The sequence below is a fragment of the Python bivittatus genome, unplaced genomic scaffold (genome assembly GCF_059951505.1).
Source record: "Python bivittatus isolate LINGU-HERP-01145 unplaced genomic scaffold, Pbiv_v1 ctg000980_np1212, whole genome shotgun sequence".
NCBI lineage: Eukaryota > Metazoa > Chordata > Lepidosauria > Squamata > Pythonidae > Python > Python bivittatus.
Genome location: NW_028277125.1, coordinates 36102525 through 36124168, shown reverse-complemented (window position 1 = coordinate 36124168; position 21644 = coordinate 36102525). Strand labels below are relative to the sequence as shown.

The 21644-nt window shown below is 39.9% G+C and overlaps 1 protein-coding gene across 5 annotated transcripts in view; it reads right to left on the bottom strand.

The window, feature by feature from the left end:
• SNED1 (sushi, nidogen and EGF like domains 1) overlaps positions 1-21644 on the bottom strand; it is a 72021-nt gene that overhangs the window by 11101 nt on the left and 39276 nt on the right. For 2 of the 5 annotated variants that reach the window (XM_025166238.2, XM_088132624.1), the window contains 12 exons: positions 21245-21358; positions 20202-20321; positions 18455-18571; positions 18259-18375; positions 15883-15996; positions 15083-15256; positions 11755-11868; positions 6385-6498; positions 6081-6194; positions 4994-5290; positions 1286-1469; positions 427-539 (listed from right to left, as the gene is read on the bottom strand). In XM_025166238.2, coding sequence (XP_025022006.2) covers positions 427-539; positions 1286-1469; positions 4994-5290; positions 6081-6194; positions 6385-6498; positions 11755-11868; positions 15083-15256; positions 15883-15996; positions 18259-18375; positions 18455-18571; positions 20202-20321; positions 21245-21358 — 1692 coding nt within the window. The remainder of the gene's footprint in view (positions 1-426; positions 540-1285; positions 1470-4993; positions 5291-6080; positions 6195-6384; positions 6499-11754; positions 11869-15082; positions 15257-15882; positions 15997-18258; positions 18376-18454; positions 18572-20201; positions 20322-21244; positions 21359-21644) is intronic. The other 3 variants (XM_088132621.1, XM_088132623.1, XM_088132622.1) reach the window with 3 other exon arrangements.

The window sequence follows — 21644 nt, the reverse complement described above, 5'->3', positions numbered from 1 at the left end:
TTGGAGGAAGTTGCATGCAGAACAGAGTTTAATGATTTTCATAGTGTGACTTCAACAATTAGGGGTTGTTTCATCTTTAGCAGTACTATGAAGCTAATGCCACCTATTAAACTGTAGTATGCTCTCTGTACAAATAGAAGAAAAGTTTGTTCAGTTTTTTATATGTGAGGACAAGGAAAAGAAATGCCTCCACAAGTACTAGAAATGAAAAAATATATCTCTTTCCTTCCTTCCTTAGAAATAAATGATCATTCAAATCAGAATCAGAGGAAAAATTAGTCAGATGCTCTCCCATAGTAGCAACAAGGGCAGTACAAACAGTTATAGGAGTACTGGTTTTGCTCTGTTGTTTTAATTGGTTTATAAATAACAAAGATGGCAAAGCAAGAAGCAAGAAGCAAGCAGGAAATGTTCAGTCAGACTCACGAGTCCAGACATAGAATGGAGCTGTAGCAAAGCTCTCTGTGGGTTGATCATTGCTACTAAAGCCACTCAAGGTCCACATGTGGATAAGATACTTCTGTCCTGGTTGAAGGTCCCTAATGGAAGGATAATTAGATATGATGAATAAATCTCAATCAGATGGTACGATTTTGGAAGAAAAAATATGCTATTCCGTATTGACCACTGACGAGTCAGAAACTTAGATAAACTATGCAAATATGTGTATATGGCTATTGAATATAAAATAAATACTTGAGATCAATGCCAATTCCAACTTTCTGCCACATCCATGCCTCAATTGTCTAATTAGAGGAGTTTTAATATTTAATTTAATGGGAATAAAGGTGGATTTAGATAGGATAAGGGAATTCACTGAAATTTTCCTAATTTTTCATGCATCTTGGTCTTGTTGACTTGTCTTTCCCTCGGGCATCTTTATTATGGAATTCTAGAGCTAATTTTAGAGATAAAGAGATAAAGTTTAGAGATAAACTCTTGATAAAGAGTTCATACAGTATAGTTCCTACACTGCAGAAAAAAAATCTAAGCAAGAAATACTTTCTAATCTGAGCTAGGCCTATGGAAATAATTTGATAATGCCCCAATAAGCCCAGGAGGTCTTTGAAGCAGCTATGCCAATTTTCAAGCGGCTACACTGGGACTTTCAGGAGTGGATTTAGAGAGGTGCTTCACTCATTAAATGATTTGCACAGGTCTAATCTTTGCTGCTCAATCAAGCCAGCTGATTAGCTAAGTTACAAAAAACCTCTCTGGACTACTTTTGTTTATTCACCATTACCTCCCTTCTTCCATCCCAGTATATATTTTACATCTTGCTCACCAAAATGTGTGTTTGGTCACAGTATTGTTTAATTCTACAGCATGATCCTCCACATCCTCTGGCTGCCGTATGGACAGGCGCACCTTGCTGACTGTGGCATGTTTGAGCTTATGAAGAGCCCATTGCACAGTAATGGTAGTGGCAGTCACATTGGCTATTTGAAATCCTTCTACTGGGTGAGGTCCTGTTAGGATGAGAGAAGGGAATTGCAAGAGGTTGTTACAACTCACTGCAACTGACAACACACCCACTTGATCTTCCTCAAGAAGCAGTCCTACCAGAAGCCTACTTCCTATTTCAGTAGTTTTCTACAGAAGGCAAAGGTTCCTATGGGATTTTGACAGGACTTTTGCAACAGAATGCACCCTCCTTTTCTGGGAGTACACTACATGGCATCTTGCAACTATACTGGAGAGAAGGCATTTTATTCTATAATAAAAGGTCTCCCTCAAGAAGCTGTGACACAGTCAATTATCAAGTATTTATTTATTTGATTTATATGGCCACCCATCTCTCCCATTCAAACCCCCAGAGCCTCCAGGCATTGGGAAAGAACCTTGGTGGTATCACCTGGTAAAACCAAAACAGAGATGTAAATCTGAGTATCATCAGCATACTGATGATACCATACCCCATGTCAATAGATGGATGACCTGACTCAGCAGCTTCATGTAGATGTTAAAAAGGAGTGGGAAGAGAGTGAAGCACTGACACACCCCAGAAAGCAGCGGCCTGGGGCTCAATCTCTACCCTCCAACATCAACTGGAGCCATCCCCAGGGAAAGGAGGAAAACCACCAGAATACCATGCCTCCCATGTCCCATCCCCACAGAAGGATACAATGATTGATGGTACTGAAAGCCACTGAGAGATCAAAGAGAATCAGGATGGATGCACTACCCCCGTGCAAGTCTGCCGAAAGTCACTGACAAGTGTGATCAATGCTGTCTTAGAACTATGATCAGGCCTGAACCTGGACTGACAGGGTTCCAGTTATTCTGCTTCCTCCTTCCCTCTGAAGCTGTAAGCTAACCATCTTCCCTAAAAGGAAGACTGGAGACTGGACAAAAGAGGGGATGAACAACCATCTCTTTCAAGGCAGGTGGAATCACCCCTTCCCACAGAAGAGCATTCACCACTGCATGGACTCAGCCACAGTTTACCTCCTGGGAGACCTTAATCAACCAGGAGGATCCTGGATCTAAAACACAGGTGACTGAACTCACAGCTCCAAGGACCGCAGCCCATTTCAGGAGGGCCAACAGATTCAGTAGTAAGACCCAACCTATACTTCACAGGGCCCAAGAGGCCTCTTATTTACCAAAGTCTACTAGAGCCAAGAAATTCAAGGTTCTTTTGGCTAGGTCTTTCAGCTTCTCATCAAAAGATGCTTAGTGAAAAGTGAGTGGTGTAGAAAGGATATGCCCACAATTTATACCAATTTCCAGAAAAGCCTCAGTCTGGGGCTTGTACTTGAGACTAGCAACAAGATATTTCATGAATACACACAATTATTCTTTTAAAAAACTAACTATAGTTCTGCTGCCCCCAACCTGGTGCTATGCATTGGGACTAGTATTCCTGACTTCCTGAGAATTGTAATTTCCAAACTTCTGGAGGGGACCAATGGGGAAAGTTGCTTTCACCAATCAGCCAAAAGCATAAGAGCACAGAAAATGTAAATTCATGAACTATAGTGCCATCAATTCAGCAACTTTCTGTGGAGCTAATTTAATGCTATGGGTCTGTAACTGACATTAGCAGGGAAGTTCCTAGAACAAATGTACGAACTGGCATGGGACTTTCATGTGTCTTATGCATTCATATTCCAGCAGAAGTCAAAAGCCTACAGAAAAATAGTCAAACTTGAGCTCTATCACCCATAAACATTCAGTCACTCAAATATTTCATTGGTATAGCAACTCTATTGATCCAACTGGTTCCTACTCTGCCTTTTGGAGTAGCAACAGCCATAATGTAGATTTAAAAAAAATCTGTATCATTATGGCTATAAAGCAACACAGATAACACTTGAAAAAGCCTTGGCCTGTAAAATGTTTTAAGTAAAAGATCAATACAAGTTAGTGAGATTCTGAACAATGCAAATAAAGACTTGCCCACATTAACTCTCATTAGAGCTCAATCCAATTCCAGCAGAGCTGTTGGAGGGTGAAAATATTTTTAGAGGAGGTAATGCTGCAGAATGACATTTGTCTTCTCTCTTAAGCTCCCAGCTCCTTCAACAGTTTAAGGAATGTATGCATGGTCCTGCAAGAGTTAATTAAGTGTCACATGTGCTTAGTATTAAGGCCTTCTAACCCAGACTGCAGGCAGCACCAAATTCTTAGAAGAGGTCAAAGCAAGAGTCCTCTTTAATTGTGAACATTAGTAATACCATTGCAAAATAATAACAAATGCAATCAGTCATCCCTCAGAGTAGTTCATTTCAGGATTTATCAGTTCATATCCTTAAGGAAGAAATACTTTCCTCTTATTTTCCTAGACTAAAAAAAGAATATCAAGTTTAGCAGCATTGCCTAGGGCACTTCACTGTCTACTGCTTCACCTGTGCTCTTGTTTTATACGGGTATGATATGCTTTTCTTTCATCAGTATGCTCTCTTTCAATTGCACTTAATTTATCCTGACACATTATATTGCTAAAAATCGGGATGGAAGAGGGGAAGAAGAGCAGATTCTCTGAAAAGTCATTTTGCTTGTGTCTATTTTGTCTACCCAATTAAAAACAATTTAAACCATTGTATTCTCTATTATTATATGGAATTCTATTCATTAATAATATCTGGAATTCTCTCTCTCACTCCCAGTGCTATTCATCCAGGACTCTTTTTTGAAAAAAAAATAATCCCAAATACCACTGTGAAAGACAGGTATGAAACAGTGAAGCACATATAAGCTTTGAAAATAGTTCCCCCACACAATCTATATCTTTAAAGGTAATAATCAAAATTAATTTACTTTCTGTATCCAAAGGACACTAATAAGTTATCAAGCATGATATTTCAGCATCTTTTTTTAAAAAAATTGTTTGTTTATTACAATTAAGGAAATCTAAATATCACAAGCTAGCAAGCAGCAGCCAGTTGAATCCTTTTTGGGAGCATTTTAAGCATTGTCTGAAAATGCAATTAATCTGGACTAATCTAGCCTAAATTATATCAGGACATATATAGAAGAAATATTTACAATTTGGGTGGGGGGTGGGCTGATGAAATGATAGTTTTGTTAACTTCCACTGCAAATTATTTGCGGCAACTTTGACTTTTACAGATTGTGGCTATAAGAGAATAAATATTTGGAGAACAAGAGAAGACTAATGCGGCATTTTTCCTTTTGTTCCTATGTTACTTGGTTCATTTCCAACATTCTTCTGATAAGCAGCATGTCTAAATTTAATGATGCTAGACTGGTATACAGGAAATTTCTACTAAGAACCAAAGACATGGCGCTCCATTATTCTTATTTTACAGCTTTCCCCAACCAAGTGCCCTCTGTCCATGCTAGTTGTAGGTTATGGAACTCTAAGACACAGGGAGAGTAGCCAGGTTCTGGAAGGCTGTTTGTGGCATATGTTAAGGATCTTGCAATATGCCTTGAGGATCCTTGAGCACTGCTTACATGGCATTCTAGCTACTGCAGCCAGGCATTTCTATACCCACAACTCTATTCCTCTAAAGGAGCTACTCACTAGTACGAGTGACGAGCATGATGGGCCTGCTGATATCATTCTTGTTATTCGATTTGCGTTTGACTGAAAAGACAGAAATATTGTAGGCTTTGCCGGAGGCTAGTGCCCGCAAATGGTGGGCAGCACGACTTCGGTCCACATAATCAGTCCAGCGGTAAGAGCCGTCGAAGGATACGTACGTCACGGCGTAGCCATCAATCATATGCTTGGCAGCCTGGTCCTTGGGCGGGCGCCAAGAGATTGACAACCCATTCTCCTCCACTTTTTCCACCTTTAATGACATTGGTGGCAGCAGCTCTTCGTGGTGTCAGTGCCAACAAAAAGAAGGAAGAATATATAACTCATTTAAATGATGCAATTCTTTTCTTCCCCTATCCATGATCAAATATGTTCTCCCACTGGCAGCAGTTACATAGTAGTTTAACTTTCTACTGCCTGGTTCCTTTCTGACAACAACTTCCAGAATTCCTAGTCATATTGGAGGCACCCAAGTTTGGGAACAGCCATTTTGTTATATTTTATAACAGACTGCTTCAATTTACTAGGAGCATCTGTTCTGTGTGTGTGTGTGTGTGTGTGTGTGTGAAAAGTCACAATAGCAGTTGCAACAATGCAATCAAAGCCCCAGCCATTTTGTATGTGCGTCAGCATCATATGTATATACAAAGGGATGGGACTTTGTGCTGCTGTGACCATCCTGACTTTTTTAACACCCCTCCTCCCTGAACACCACTGTGCCATCCCAATGTAAAGGTTTTCATCCCCATAATTCCTTGGCCAACATTACAATATACCTGGAAGGAAAACTGGGAAAGGAAGGTCAAATAATGGAATTCAGCTACCTCAGAAGAATCTATAAAAACATTATGAGAAGATGTTTTTGCAATTACAGCATCTATACTAAAATCAATGACACTTTCCTAATGAAATTCCATCCAGCAATTGAAATTGTTGAGATGAAACTAGGAAGGAGATCTTGTTCATCCCAAGTGAAGAAAAGGAGGAGAAAAAGGTATTTAATTCATACAATTGCTATTTTCTAGGATGAGCATGACTAATAGTAGATTCAGCTTTTTAGTTTAATTACCTTTCTCACAATTCCTTCCAGTATAGCCCACTTTGCAGGTGCAGATGTGAGATTCATTACTGGGCAGACAGTAACCTCTATTTCCACATGGATTGAAGAAACAGGGATCACTAACTAGGAAAGAAGGGCAAAATAATCCATTGAGAACCACAGTTTATACAGATGAAAGTGAAAATGTTTGTCAAGGGAAGATTGAACTTCTTCATTAAAATGCTCCTGTATTTACCCACTCCATTTACTTTCTTGGAAAGTGAGCAAGAACCTTTGAGTTTACTAAAGGCCTTTGCATTTCATGTTACTTTACCTGACTCACAATGGTAGCCAAAGAAGCCCTCTGGGCAGACACACAGGTACGAACCACTGTGGTTTTCACAACTTCCTTGATTCCGACATGGGTTTGATTTACAGGCATCCACTTCTGGGGAGCATAAATACACTCACTCAGATATCTGTAGGAGGTGTCACATGGAATTAAGAAGATGACTCTGCTTCTGGTGGATAGCCCCTTACAAAGATGCCTGCTGTAGTGCAGTGAATAAACTGAAAACCCACCCTGGCTGGATCCAGATAATATATATTTTCTTCTTAATAAGCACGAAATTGGTGGAGGAAATTCATGTCAGATGATGACACTATTCTTTCTATTCAAGAAAGCCTAAGAATAAAGCTACTTATAGGGCCCAGCTGACTGTGCAATTTCAAATTTGGTTTTAGCAACCTTTCCAGGGGTTTTCAATTTCATTAAGAAATACATCACTCAGGTGACTTTCTAAAATGACAATCTGACTGTCCATAATGAACGGCCTCATGACAGGGGAGATGTACACAAAGTCTGAAAATAATAGGAATATATCACAGCTGGCTCAACATAGCTAGTCACTGCAGATTACCATCATCCTTAGTGAGATGATTAGGTGACCACTTCATGCCACCTAAAATCTCTATCAGAAAGTATAAAGTCTGTAAGTCTCCAAATAGCATTTTCTAAGAATAGGAGCAATGATATGTTCTAATTTATACTGCTGTGTGCAGATGGGCTCCAAGGCTTAGGCAACCTGCAGCAGCTGAACTGGTTATAGAAAACAACAACAACCTGCCTTACAATGTCAGAAGGAATAACCTCTTTAAATAACTATGATTTTTTACTATGATAGTTAAGTGTACTGAATAAAACATACTAAGACAGATCAAATGACATAAAGATGTTTATCTTCCATTGTTAGTAAGAAGTAATATTGGAAGTTCTAGGAACAATATCCATTCATTCATTTTTTACACATTTCACTCCATGTCTCAGTGAAGCCTTCAGAACAATGGCAGATAAATGATCCTGGCTAATCTTTGCAGATTCCACCATTTTTGCATGGACTTGACTAGTGTTTCTCAACCTTGGCAAGTTTACGATGGGTGGGCTTCAACTCCCAGAATCCCCTTGTTGGCTGGGAAATTCTGTCAGTTGAAGTCCACACGTCTTAAAGTTGCTGAGGTTGAGAAACACTGTTGTAGGGAGTAGGAAGATGACCTTGACAGAGATATGCAAGATCCTTGCTAGGGCAATGAGGGGTAAAAAGCCCACAAGAGACAGATAACACTCAGAAGCAGCTCAGACAGATACCTCCCTTTGCTCTAGCTGAGGATATGCTTTAGGATGACAGACATTGTATCCCAAGGAATATGAGTACAGCCCTACTTAATTGCAACTGACAAATAATTGTAACAATTGAATTCCTAGGAGTCTCCAAAAAGCAAAACCACAGGGTGTCATTTATGACTGTGGAAGAATGACTGGCCCATATGCCTTGTCCTTATGTGCCCATAACCATAGTACAACCATGCCTTGACAACAATTCCCCACTTTGCCTCTCAATGTTGTTCTTGTCATGTTCGCAGTCTGACACAGCCTTAAACTGCCATAAACTGCACTAGTATAAAAGTATATTTTTTCCCCTTATCCTTACAATGTCCAATGTGTAATTAGAAGTTGTTTTGAGAGTGTTGGGAGGTGCGAGTACATCCCCCCCTCTGGTTACTAGTTAGTCTTCATGGCAGACATTTCTCTCCCAGCATTTTCTCCTCTCCATTAGTATTGTGTCTCTTGATTTCCTTTCATACCTCTCACTTTCCAGCTATGTTTGACACCAATTTCACTCGAGATTTCCAACAAAGTAGAGGAGAGAGGACCAGATCTCTACAATTTCATTCCAGGAAGAAGGGACATGCTACTGCTAATGCACTTTAAGGATATCCTGAAATGTATCTCTACCATAAGATACAATAGTCGTACTTTTTGTGATTACTGGTAGTCCTCGCTTGGTAATTGGGACCGAAATTTCTGACACTAAGCGATGTGGTCGTAAAGCATGACATCACGTGGCCATATGGCTTAGGGATAGCAATCCTGGCAGTCCTTGCTGCCGTTGTTATGCGAGGATCACTGGCTGTTAAGCGAGGACCAGCTTGCAACTTCCTGCTGGCTTGCAACAGGCAAAATCATTGGGGAAGCCAGCACAAAGTCACAAGTCTCAGGTGGCTCACAAGTTGGCCGGCAGGTGGGTGAGTGCTACAGAGTGCAGCCAGGTGAGGGAGGTGACTGCTGCAGTGTAGCGTGAGTGTGGCCAGGCAGGGGGTGGCTGCTGCAGAGTGTGGGAGGGCACACATATGGCTGGCACTATGAACAGGGCCAGGCAGTGGCTGCTGCAGAATGCAGGAGGACACATAGGCACGAAACCAGCTGGGTGACTTTGGGCCAGTCACTCTCTCTCAGCCCTAGAAAAACGGCAATGGCAAACCACTTCCAAAAATCTGCCAAGAAAACTGTAGGGTCTAGTCCAAATAGTCACCAGGAGACAAGACTGACTAGAAGGCACACACATACACACACACACACACGGAGAAAAAAGGTGGTACCCAAATGGGGAGCCCAGTCTGATTTGCCATTCCTGCTTCAATGCACTGATTGTCAATGCTTTCCTTATTGTCTGATGACATGTTGAAAAGGGACAGCAGCAAGGCCAGAGAAGAACAGGACAACCCCATCCAGGAATGAACAGATACAACAGAGGGGCTGCCAACGGGAGCAGCAAATTTCACGCTGTTGTTTTTTTATGTTGACTCAAGCAAAGGTAGATAGTACTTGCTCACAGTAGGTGAATGCCTATAGTCACAGTTCTGTAAGGAGTGAACTGGCTGAACAAGAGGCCATCATTTATTTTGCTAACAGGTCTGGATCAGAGCCCAATGAAGAAACAGGTATAAATATAATTCAGTGCATCCAATAGTTAAGGAATGTCCTGAGATTATTTTGTAATTTGAAAAAGTACTGTAGAATGTATTAGCTACCATTTTATAACCAAACTTTCTTTTTGTTTGGTTAATACTTTGCTACTTTCATCTACTGAGGTCCCCTCCCCTTGTTAACAATGGCATTATTTCAAGCTTGCATCCCTTCATTCCTTAATAAATTATTTGCAATGCTCCCAGCACTAGTTCTTCCCATTCTTCTCAGAGGGCTGAGAATTCTACCTCAGTTGTATGAACAGATTGGGGTTTTGCCTTTATTTCTGTCATCTGAAAACAGAACTTTCATATCTAAGAAGATAATGGGAAGTTATGTAGTCCTCCCATTGCTCAATTCAGCAAGTTTAAAGAAAACACTCTCATGAAAGAGATGATCATCAAAACTGCTTTTTGCCAACTTTCCCTGGGCCATAAAGACCTATTCAGCAATGCAAGAAAAAATATCCTTCTATGTGTGGCTTTTTTCTCCCCAACTCTTTCTTCTCCAAAAGAGCACCTTCCAGAAGTGTTGGGACCATGACTCCTAGAATTCCCAACCTGCTTGGCCTACAGGTGGGCTCATGGGAATTCTAGACATTGGGGAAAAGATGCACTTACAGCTTTTCAAGGGTGTTTTCTAGGGTGGAGGGACATGGCACACTGCATCCCGCAAATATAACTTTAGTTATTTTGTGTGCATAAATATTTTCCCTCAGCCATTAGTTTTTCCAAAGCCTAATGTTATTTGGGAATTAATCTTTTTCTCTCTACTTTTTTTTAATACAAAGTAGAGACTAAATTTAAATGATAGTACTAGATTCTTTCAATGGTGTCCAGTGGAAGCTTAATTACCATTAAAAATGCAATGTATTAAGTAATCTTTTACTTGCTTATTCAATTTAAATTCCACTTTCCTATTCAAACTGAACAAGAGGATCCACGCAAGGGGCAAAAAGAACAACTATTCAGCTGGGACCCAGCTTATAAAAATCTTATTTTGAGACTGGGATATTTTACAACCATGAATCTAGATATTAAGATTATTCCCAACATCTGGACGTCAGGTGCATAATGATTGTGAAACTGCATTTAAATGGAATGTACTTTAATTTTCCATTTTAATCTGATCTATTTTGGCCATTTGGAGAGTGATCTTTTTGTTTTCCTTATTTACTTAGAGCTCTTCCTTCATAGGAAGAACCCTGAGAGACTCCTTGAGCTCTTCTGAACATGTGAGGAGCTCGCTATGGAGAAAGAACAGGAGCTTGCCTGAAGACCTCTTCCTGCCCCTCTCCAGCCTCCATGCATTCAGGCAAGAGATCTGAAAGGGTCCCAGATCTGAAAGGAGCTGGAATGGTTTAAAGATACAGGTGAATCATATAACATAGTATTCTAAAGCAGAGTTGCTCAAAGGTTTAATAGTTCTTCCTATCCTGAAGTGTGTTAAAAATGTCTTCCCTAAAATACATGCAAATAAAATATTGCCACTTTACGTCTGTTGGGGAAGGAAATATAGGCTGAGTATTTAATTGCATGATGGAATGCTTTTCTAGGTAAGTACATTTCCTCCCCATAGAAAATTAGCAAGCAAAGAAGACGAAAAGTTGCATAAGAAGGAACAGACAGTTGTGTGAACTAAATAACTCACTGAAAAATGAATAAAATATTATACTTTGCTATCCTCACTGCACCCCTGCCCCCAAATACAGCTGTCTCACACAATATGCCAACATCTCTGACCTAAGATAGCTTTATTCAACTTGGTATACTCCAGATATGTTGAACTACTCATGGTGGCTGGGAATTCTGGGAACTGTAGTTTGATACATCTGATAGTTACTCAGATAATGACTGAAAAGATTGGGCAGTTGCCAAAATAAATATATCTACTACATCCAGGGTCTTCTAAATTCCAAAACAGGTTTGCAATTTGGGAGCCCTTCTGGAATCATGGCTCCGCTTCAAAAGCAAGTGGAAGTTGTGGCTAGAAGGGCCTCTGTCCAGCTTCAGCTGGTGCACCCAGTACAGCCTTACCTAGTGCAGGAGGACCTGGCTATAGCAACTCACCCCAATTTTTATCTTGCCCATTCTTTCATAGCCTTTTGTCAAGTTGTTACCACATATTTTTTTAGGAAAGTTTTCAGGTATGGCTACCATATATGGGCTGCAAAAATTGGATGAGCACTGGATGGTAGGAAAGTGTCAGGGTTTTCTGAATCTCTTTGTCATCTCCTAGTGGTCACTTTGATTTTGGCACCACTTATGTGGTAGCCCTACTTTTGAGATCATATATGCAACAGGATTCCAAGGCATTAATAGAGTTGTGACCCAATGAACAATACTAATAAACAATGACATTAAACAATTTCCTGGCAAATATATTTACATATTCTCTTACCCAATTCACAGTTGTTTCCTGTATAGCCAGCTTTGCATAAGCAAAGGAAATTGGCAATTTGATCTTTGCACAACCCCCCATTTAAACAGGGTTGAGATCTGCACTCATCAATTTCTGTAAGAGAAGGCAGAAGAAGCAGCCATCACCCATTTGCAATGGAAAATCTGATGTCTAGAAAGCATCTGGAAAGAGACTGCTACATTCCTGTTTCCGAAATTGTAAGTATAGAGATATGGGGGTATCATTAGCTTGAACATCAGAAATTGTGCATTTTAAAAACAACCCCCCCCCCATCAGAACACAGGGAATTTTGATTTCTGAGAGAGATAGCTAAATAGACAAAAAGGAGAAAACAATTGCAGTATCTGCTCTTCTCCCCAAAACACATTTCATAGGGATGGGAAGAGCCATGCTCTGTATGCAAAAGTTTCTAGATTCAAATCCTGACAACCCAAAGTAGAACTAGGAGATATGCCACCCAAAATACTGGAGAACTGCTACAAGTCAGTACAAGTGACCATAGTAAGTTACAGATGGACCTTATATCTATGTATACAATGTCACCATAGAAGGCAGTTTCCTAAGTTCTGTGACAGATCTTTTGATGTTTTAGTACACTTGAAGCACACACAATGGGGAGTGAATGCTTCATCCCTTCTTTAAGAAGAATTACCTCCCTTTGGCAATTTTATTAGCAATGTTTTACTGTGGGGAGGAATCAGTGTTGGTTATTATGTGCACTGACATAAGAAATGTGATTAATGACTTCCTTCCTTCCTTCCTTCCTTCCTTCCTTCCTTCCTTCCTTCCTTCCTTCCTTCCTTCCTTCCTTCCTTCCTTCCTTCCTTCCTTCCTTCCTTCCTTCCTTCCTTCCTTCCTACCTACCTTTTCTCCTTGCTCTACACCAATAAAACACACGTACAACATTTAAAATATAGAAAAATCAAACCTGAAACAATAAATGAAAAGAAGGTACCAACTGACTTCTGCAAGCCATAGCCATTGCTAGAAGCTTAGCAACCTTTATAACCTTGCAGAAGGACAATTGTAATTTCTTGATCAGAGACACAACTAAAATTTCTGACAATCAGGTTTATAAGTGACAGACATCATGGGTGGTACAATGGACAGTAACAATACATGGATTACAGACTCAACCTCTGAATCAGAGTAAACACACATATAGTTATTGTATGGGAGATTAGTATATTAGGTAGTGCACCAATCTGAACCAAGATTTTAAAAATCCCCTATGTGGAACATGTAAGATGTTATAGAGGTAACTAGGAATTGTCCATGGAGAATCTGCAATTATTCCATAATAAGGGTGCATGATTTTAACCCTATCATTTTGTAGGTCTAAATCCCAAATTCTCTGTTTAAATTCAATTAAGGCTTTATCTGGGCCAAGTAACGATATTGCCAGGAGCGAGAAGTCACTGTATGCCAGATTGGAGTCAATCTGTTTCTTCAGGGATGAGGAAAACCTACCCAGTAGGATGTGGTGAACCAGGAACTCACCCCCCCCCCCCCAAAATTGTTTCAGCCAAAATCTGAGATGGCAGAGTCACAGGCCAGCCCCAGAGAAATGCAGCCAAGCTCTAACTGAACAAGGGCATTTGGATGAGGGACATGAAGTGTGGCTTTCAGAAACTTAGACTGAACAGCTTCTAAGGTAGAGGCATCCTTATAAACACAAAGCTGTGCCTCAGGGAGCAGCAAGCCCAGAATGTTTGCTTTACATAGTTCAGTGATTCTTGAAGTTAAAGATATTACACCAAGAACCTGTAGTGCCACTGATTACAGTAGATAGCAGGAGTTTCCTATTATTTGCATAGGGTAATGAAGGGAGTTGCTTCTCCTTCACAATGAACCTGCGATGGAATGGAATTATGAAGGCCAGACTCAGAGAGAAAAACATTTTCTTTCATCTCCTGAGACATAAGGGAGAGATAAGAGGATGAGACTGGGACCTCCCTGAGGAATTCACAATGTTGTGGCTGGCATTACTTGGGAACTGGGGTTAGAGTCTGGGAAGATTGATGTCAGGTCTAGCCCAAGGAACTCCAAGAAACCATGTAAATTCAGTCCAGCAATGTTTATTAGCTATAACCTCTAGCAAGAATCTTCCCAGACTGAAACCCCAGTTTCCAAGTAATGCCAGCCACAACATTGTGAATTCCTCAGGGAGGTGCCAGTCTCATCCTCTTATCTCTCCCTCATGCCTCAGGAGATGAAAGAAAATGTTTTTCTCCCTGAGTCTGGCCTTCATAATTCCATTCCATCACAGAACCCTAACCATTCAATCTTTATGTCTTGCAGGCTTATCAGCATTATCTTACTTCTTATTCTTCTGTCAAGAATTATGGACATAATAATTTTCTTCAGTTCACATGAGCTATGATTGCTGGACATAATGCAGGACTGAGATCATTAGCATTGCCCGAACTAAACTGCCTAGAACGGGAGTAGGCAAACTGATACTCTGCAAACATTTTGGACTTTAACTCTCATCAGGCCTGGCCAGCATGGCTCATGGCAACAGGCTGGGGGAGCTATAGTCCAAAAAACTGTAGAGCACCATGTTGTCTGATCCTGGATAACCTCTTGTCCTAGCAATTTTATAACAAGTCTCCCATATTTAGGATATTCCCTTTTAACAGTAAAAAGCAGGTACAAAATTGGGAAGATGCATGAGAAAAAAAGTCCTATACTGAAAAGTCTTTCATTTCTCTACCTTTACCTTGAGATAGAGAAATGGTAAGGCAATCATTTTTTGTGCAAGGAACCTATTTTATATATGTATATTCATATATGTATATCATATATTGACACACATGGAAATAAATCAAGATACCAGCTTTCAAAATACCTGCAAACCTGAGTCCATCCAGATGCTACAGATAATGATACAAGTTTATATTCTCCCAGCTATTATTAACTGCGTATGATAGCATTCTTCAATATGGTACTCTTCAAATGTACTAGACTTCAACCTTCTTAATCCCTAGCCAGGCTAATCATTAGTCTAGCAGACTTCTATACTATAGAAGTATAGCAGTCTCCAAGGTTTTTTTTTTAGAATAACAAAAAAATATTTATAGAAATCAAAAGGAGGATTGATTTCATTCAATCATTCTCCCAAGATTAATATGTTCAATTTAATTGTTACAGAATAGTATAGTTGTGCTGAAATATAAAACTCAAGAGAAATGGTTGTTCGAAGTTGACAGAGAACTGTTTTCTCTCTCTCTCTCTCTCTCTCTCTCTCTCTCTCTCACACACACACACACACACACACACACAGACAGACAGTGAATCAAATTACCATTACACTCTGGTGGATCACTCCAGACACCTTGTGCCGTACATAGGCGAGGGCTGTTTTGGGAACTCAGAATATATCCGAGAGCACAGTGATATGTTGCCAAGGAGCCCATCTTAGTGGAGTTAAATGCTACCTGAGCATACTTCACTTCACTGGGGATACCACAGTCAATCTCTAAAGTAAAAAAAAAGAGACAGACAGAGAGAAAGACAGTGAGGTCTGTGGTAGGAGAAAGACCAGAGAGCAATGGATGCCATTATAGTCTTTAAGTTGCATAAATAAAGGCCTCACAGTGATGAGCCTCCTGGGTGATCATCTGTAAATATAAAGGCATATTCATGCGTGAGTACAGAGTTATTTTGGAAAAGGTATATTATTGTAGCTTTCAGCTACTGGCTTCCAAAAGAATGCAACCATACCTGCATGCTTATTTAAAGAATGCTACGAATGCAAGTTTTGGCACAACTTCTAATCAATATGGATACAAACTCTAGTTCCCTGGTCTCTGAGGGGAAAGCAAATTCTTTGCAAAGCTCTGGGCTGTGAATTCCAGCATGCCTTACCCTGGCTGTGCTGCCAGTTCCTAATTACATTTTTTCTGAAAATAAAAAATATGTGAACTAGAATATTCTAGAACACTGATGATTTTTATTCAAAAAAGAAATCCAGTACTTTGTTTAATAAAAATGCAGGCACTGCCCTCTTTCCTGGCACAGATAACATCTCATGGTGACAATTATTATCTTTTCCAATAAGGAAAGTTCTTTTCTTTAGGGTGTGTTATGCTTTTCTAATGTTACCTGATTGGCAGTGTCTTCCTGTGTAACCTGTGGAGCATATGCAGTCATAGCTGTTGCCAAGATCCTCGCAAGTGGCCCCATTTTTACATGGATGCAGGAAACAAGGAGAAGGAGCTGTAAAACAGATTCCATTCCAACATGGTAAACTGTTCCATTTCCTATTCAAAACAGGGCTTACAAAAGCATCTATGAAGGACCTTAACATAAGTGGTTACTAATGCCATCTCACTAATGGCAGGAATTGGAGGCTAGATGGAGGCTCTGTTTGTTGAAACATTCTCTCAATGCAAGAAAAGACATGGAACACTCACATTAGACTTGCCTGGGCATCCCAGGGCATGAAAAAGGGAGGGAGGGGCTGGCTGGCTGGCTGAAGGAGCATGAGTCTGACCCTATCCAATAATATCATATGTCCATTGAGATATTACAGAAGACCCTTTAGGTAGTTTTTGTTGTGATTACATTTATATCCCCCTTTTCTCTGACAGCTCAATATGCAGTGCATGGTGAGACTCCCCTTACTTTCCCCCACCACAATGATACTATGAAGGGCTGGGTTAAGTCACCCAATGAGCCCCATAAACAAGTGGAGATTTGCATTTGGGTCTCCCGATCTCAGTCCAATGCCTTAATCATTAATATAGCTTAGTCTCTGCTTAAATCTGCAAAGCAAAGCCATAATTTAAAATTTCCTGGAATCTGATATTTTAAAAAAGACATTTCATTAAATTATTAATTATCTATGCAGGAAGTAGCCTCTTTTTGGAAGAAATAAACTGCAGAACAACCTGTATTCTGATTATACGCATTCACCAAGTTATTGCGGATATACTGACCCAATATTTAAACCAGTATTTCTTAGCCAGTGGTGGGTGTGCTATTGATAGTACACAGAAGCAGTCTAGGTGGAACAAGGGCAAACTGATAAATTCCCCTGCAGATTGTGTTTCCCAACATATATGAGCCTCCGTGCAGTCTTTCTGTTCACACACTGCAGCTGTTTAAGCCAGGCAATAGTTGAACTAGCTGTTTCCACTCTACATCCACTTTGCTTCCTTTTCTGAACTATTTGGTCCACCAACCACCTCCTTTCTAGGGTTTTCTCTGTCATTCAGGAGCCAGAGGTGACAATTGAGCCTGCCAGAGTGACCAAGCACTTACAACCCATGCAAGGTGATCAAGGAAACTAAGAGCCAGCTGGAAGGGGGCAAAGAAAGTGGTAGTGCTGGTACATTGGTGTATCCAGCACTAGCTCCTTTTTCAGTCTTGGAAGTATGATGATATCTCTGTCACTTGGCACTTATGGGGTAGATCTAGCATCTCCTTTTCACTCTTCACCCATTTTTTATTTTCTCTTCTATCGTTTTTGGTTCATTCAAGCAAAAGGCTGTCAAGTTATTTTTTGCAAACATATGTAAGGTGGGGAGAGTCTTGGAGTGCCAACCAAGTTCCATTTGAAGCCTACTCACGACTTAAATCTAGCTGAGTTTAATGGGACTTAGGGCCCAAAAAGTGTATACATGGCTGAAACCTTCTTATGCTGCTTTCATGATGATGATAATAATAATGACACTGATGATGAAAGAATCAATATAATAACAGAATGCCTATACAGCATATTAATGCCCTTCTTGGAAAAAGTAAACTTTTTGTTTTGAAGTAGGACCCAGGTTGTTTGAGGGATGTAAAATACAAAAGATTAAGGCCCATAGATTACCCTATTTTAAAAAACAAACTAAGGTGAATACAGAGTTACATTAGCCAAGTATCAACTTGTTCTACATCTTTCCTCTCTTCCGTACAGATGTCATTAATTTTATCAGAAGTTACTAAAGAAGTTTATCACATGCAGTAGGTAAGAGTTGTTAAACTACATCTTTGCAGTTTTACACAAGCAACATGAAAACTAAAGCTTTTGAACATGACCTTTCCCTCCCTTTTTCATGTGTGTGTTTATTTTTATGAAACTTTCAGGGGATTAGGATATGGATGGGGACTGTGTTCAAATGTGGAATTTGAAGTCCTAGAAGTCAAAAGTGAATGATGTTGGGAGTTGTAGTTCAGCAACAGCTGGAGGGACAGACACTATCCTCTTGATTGAGATAAATTGTTATCAAAAGCTTATCACATTTTTCTAAAAGTCACAATAAATGCCCATTTAAAAATATTCTCTCATGGGAGAGAGTTGGTAATTATTTTAAATACTAATGCAAAGTAGGCCCTTCTTTAGCTTTATTCTTTGGGGCAGAAAAAAACTGCTGCCTAATGAGTGAAAGAACCCAACCCCAAACCTCTTGTCCAGGCCAAAGGGTACAGGCAAAGTCTTTTGGTTCACAATTATGCTCCAGTGGATAAAGATTCCTCCTGTTCCAATACCTATCTCACAGTGCCGTCCAGCATATCCAGGGAGGCAGTCACATTTGTACTTGCCAATATAATGAAAGCAGGTGCCCCCATTATGACAAGGCCCTGAGGTACAAGGATCAGGTTTACCTACAAAAAAAAAAGACGTAAGTTATATAGTGTACAATTCCAAGCATTTCCAAAGGGACAATGGTATGCCATTGAGTACCTATCTCACAGTGCTTCCCTGTGAAGCGGTAGGGACACGTGCAGTGGTATTCTCCATCTGACTCCTTACAGGTCCCTCCATTGCGGCAGGGTCCAGAGCTGCACAATTTGGGTCTTGCTGGCAAGAGAAAAGTAACAATACTTGCTATATATCCTTGGAAAATAAACCTTCCAAACCATACAAATGGGATGAAAGGAGTAATGCTGTTCGCTGCTTGTCTAGTCCTTTTGTCCCATTAAACTGATTCCTAAACTTTCAGTAACCAATCCACAGATGTGGATTATGAATAAATTCAAGATAGAAAGCCAAATACTTCACCCAAACCAATTTCTGCGACCTATAACATTACTCATTCAAATATTGCTAAGGCGAGCTTTGTTTTAAGAATGGTTTGTTGAACAAGTTGGCATTAGACTTGCTGGCAAACAAATGACAAATTCTTGTATTCAGTACCTGGTATTGGTTTTCCTTATTTATTTTGCCAATATCCACATTGTGAGCTGAGTACAAGCACAAGCCATAAATAAGCCACATATCTGGCTTCAGATACAACAACTAACGAACGATAGCTAAGACAAGATAGGATTCATAACTAAACAGTAAACCATTCTCTCAAATTGAAATTGCCCCTTATTTAGATGACATTGAAAAGGAATTTGTCCATCACTAGCTATCAGTCTGTTTTAAGTCAGTCTATTATTAAATTAAATTAAATTAAAAATAAATTAATATTAAATTAAAATTTCAAATTAGTCTTTTATTAAGGAACCTCAAAATCAGAGCTAACAGCAGGTGAAAAACCAGGAGAATTCCTCCATGCCCCAGACTGTTCCTAAAAGCATAAATGCTAAGAATGCTGCACTAAATGGACTTTTGATTTGATCAGTCAGGCTCTATATAATCTACTTTTGAAATGCAACTACTACAATTAAAGGAGATAATTAACAAAAATCTTGTTATTGCAGCTTGGAACAACAGTATTTTAACACCTAAATTTTGTGGGCCCTTGATTCAAGGATCTTTTTCAACTTTTTTATTAATTTGTATGCCACCCTTCACAACCAAGTTTTGCTTTTTAGAACACTGTGAACAAAGATTACTGGAAAAGGTCACTACTAGTGACATAAAAAGGATAAATACAAAACAAGGGCTGTACGGTGATCCAGACACAAAGGGGAAAAGCCCCCTGGAGCATGTGGGGACACTTGGATAATAACTGTCAGCAACTCCTTAAAGAAGCAGTGGGGTCTTGTGTGGCTGCCTGCTGATCCCAGGAAAAGAAGTATTTGATTTAAGGAGTTGCCAACAGTGCTCTGCATGTGGACATGGATGCTCCAAATTATCTTTTCCTCTTCCCATACTGATTGCCCCATAAAACCATACTTTTCCCTCTTCCAACTGAACACTCCCTAGATACAGTATTTCCTTCTTAGATTAGCTGTTAAGACACACCACGTCCCAAGATGTAATACTTTCCAACGGCCAATGTATTGGGTGCTTTTTGATACAGAAACACTAAGGATCCTGTAAGGGATGTTCTAAGGGCAGAATACTCCTTCAATGGTCTCAACCAAATCTGGCTGGCCACAGGATGAATCATGCACTGGTTCAGTCATAGGAGAGGAAAAAAAAAATCCCTGCAACCAATTTCTTACCCAATCCTGTTCTAGAGAGAAAAAAGTTGTCTCCCATCCAAGCAGGACTGGGAACATAGATTCTGTTCAACTACCTCAATGTTGGCAAGTACCTTTCTCACAATATTTTCCAGTGAAGCCTCGGGGACAGTCACAGGTGTAGGAGTCTTCATGAGCATCACACGATCCACCATTCAGGCAGGGCTCTGAGTCACATGGAGAGGGTGGCTCAGCTGGAAAAGCAGACATGGCCTCACATGGGCTGATGCTAAATGAAAAACCCACCTGCCCCATGGAAAGGAGCTCAATTAAATGACATGGAAAAAAAGTACACATCTCTTTGAATTCAGATGCCCAGGGATATTCTAGGCCATGCATCCTTGCTTCATTCATAGATAGATAGATAGATAGATAGATAGATAGATAGATAGATAGATAGATAGATAGATAGATAACATGAGATTAATTCTTGAACTATACAAGATAAAGAAATCCAAGTTTCAGATTGCAGACATAGGAACAGCATTTTGATATCATCTTAAATATACAGAGGGTCAAGTTGGAGGTGGGGTTGGATGTTTTGTAGTACTCTAGGGAGAGATGGCTAATCATTGTCAGAATTGCAACCAGCAGGAGAGGAAAGTTAACTCTTAGCATGGCTCAGAAAAAAAAATTCTCTGATGTTAATGTTCATTTTAAAGAAAATCCCTCACTGATGCCAAGTAAATGCCAGTTTCAGAGAAGGATTTTTTTTTAGAATGCAGAAAGATATATCAGGTTCTCCTTCTTACTATTTACAAACTCCATACTTAACAGTTGACCTGATATTTTCACCAATTTTATACCATTTGCAGGACAAAGTATAATTTGCATGAGAAGCATAAACAGCAACAAAGATGGCACAAGTTGCTTGCACATTATTTTCCCATGCTACCATGTCACCCACATGCCCCTTGCATTCAAACCAAATTTCCTGTGAATTATATTGCATTTCCCAAGATTGCATTTCTCCCTCCTTCACTTTTAAACCTATCCCCTAATCTTCACTAACCAGGGTAACTCTGGATTGGCATCATTACATGAAATTCTCCTCTCCCCCATCATGGTCCTCACAGTCAGAGCACCCTCTAATCCTCTGAGCCCCTGTCTTACTTACTGTGGTTAGTGCCATAATCTGTATGGCACACGCAAAGGTAACTGCCACCATATTCCATACAATAACCCCCATCAGGGCACTGGGTGTTCATATTACAAGGTGTAGTAGTCACTTCTGCAGTGGGAAAAGAGCACATACAGGGTGATTTGCTATTACACAGCTGAGTGCTCTACAGATGAGCTTTATAATGATGAGGAATGTTACCCATTATATAGTCAGCAGGATCAATTATTCAGCTGACAGAAAAGTTTCTAGTTTACTTACAAAGTAAGAAGATATAGGACACACAAAAGAAGGAACAGTGCTGTGTGGTATAAGCCTGTCTTCCCTAAACTAACACATCAGCCTGGTCAGACTTGATGTGATCTGTTGTCCAAAAGAATTGGAGGGTATCAGTTAC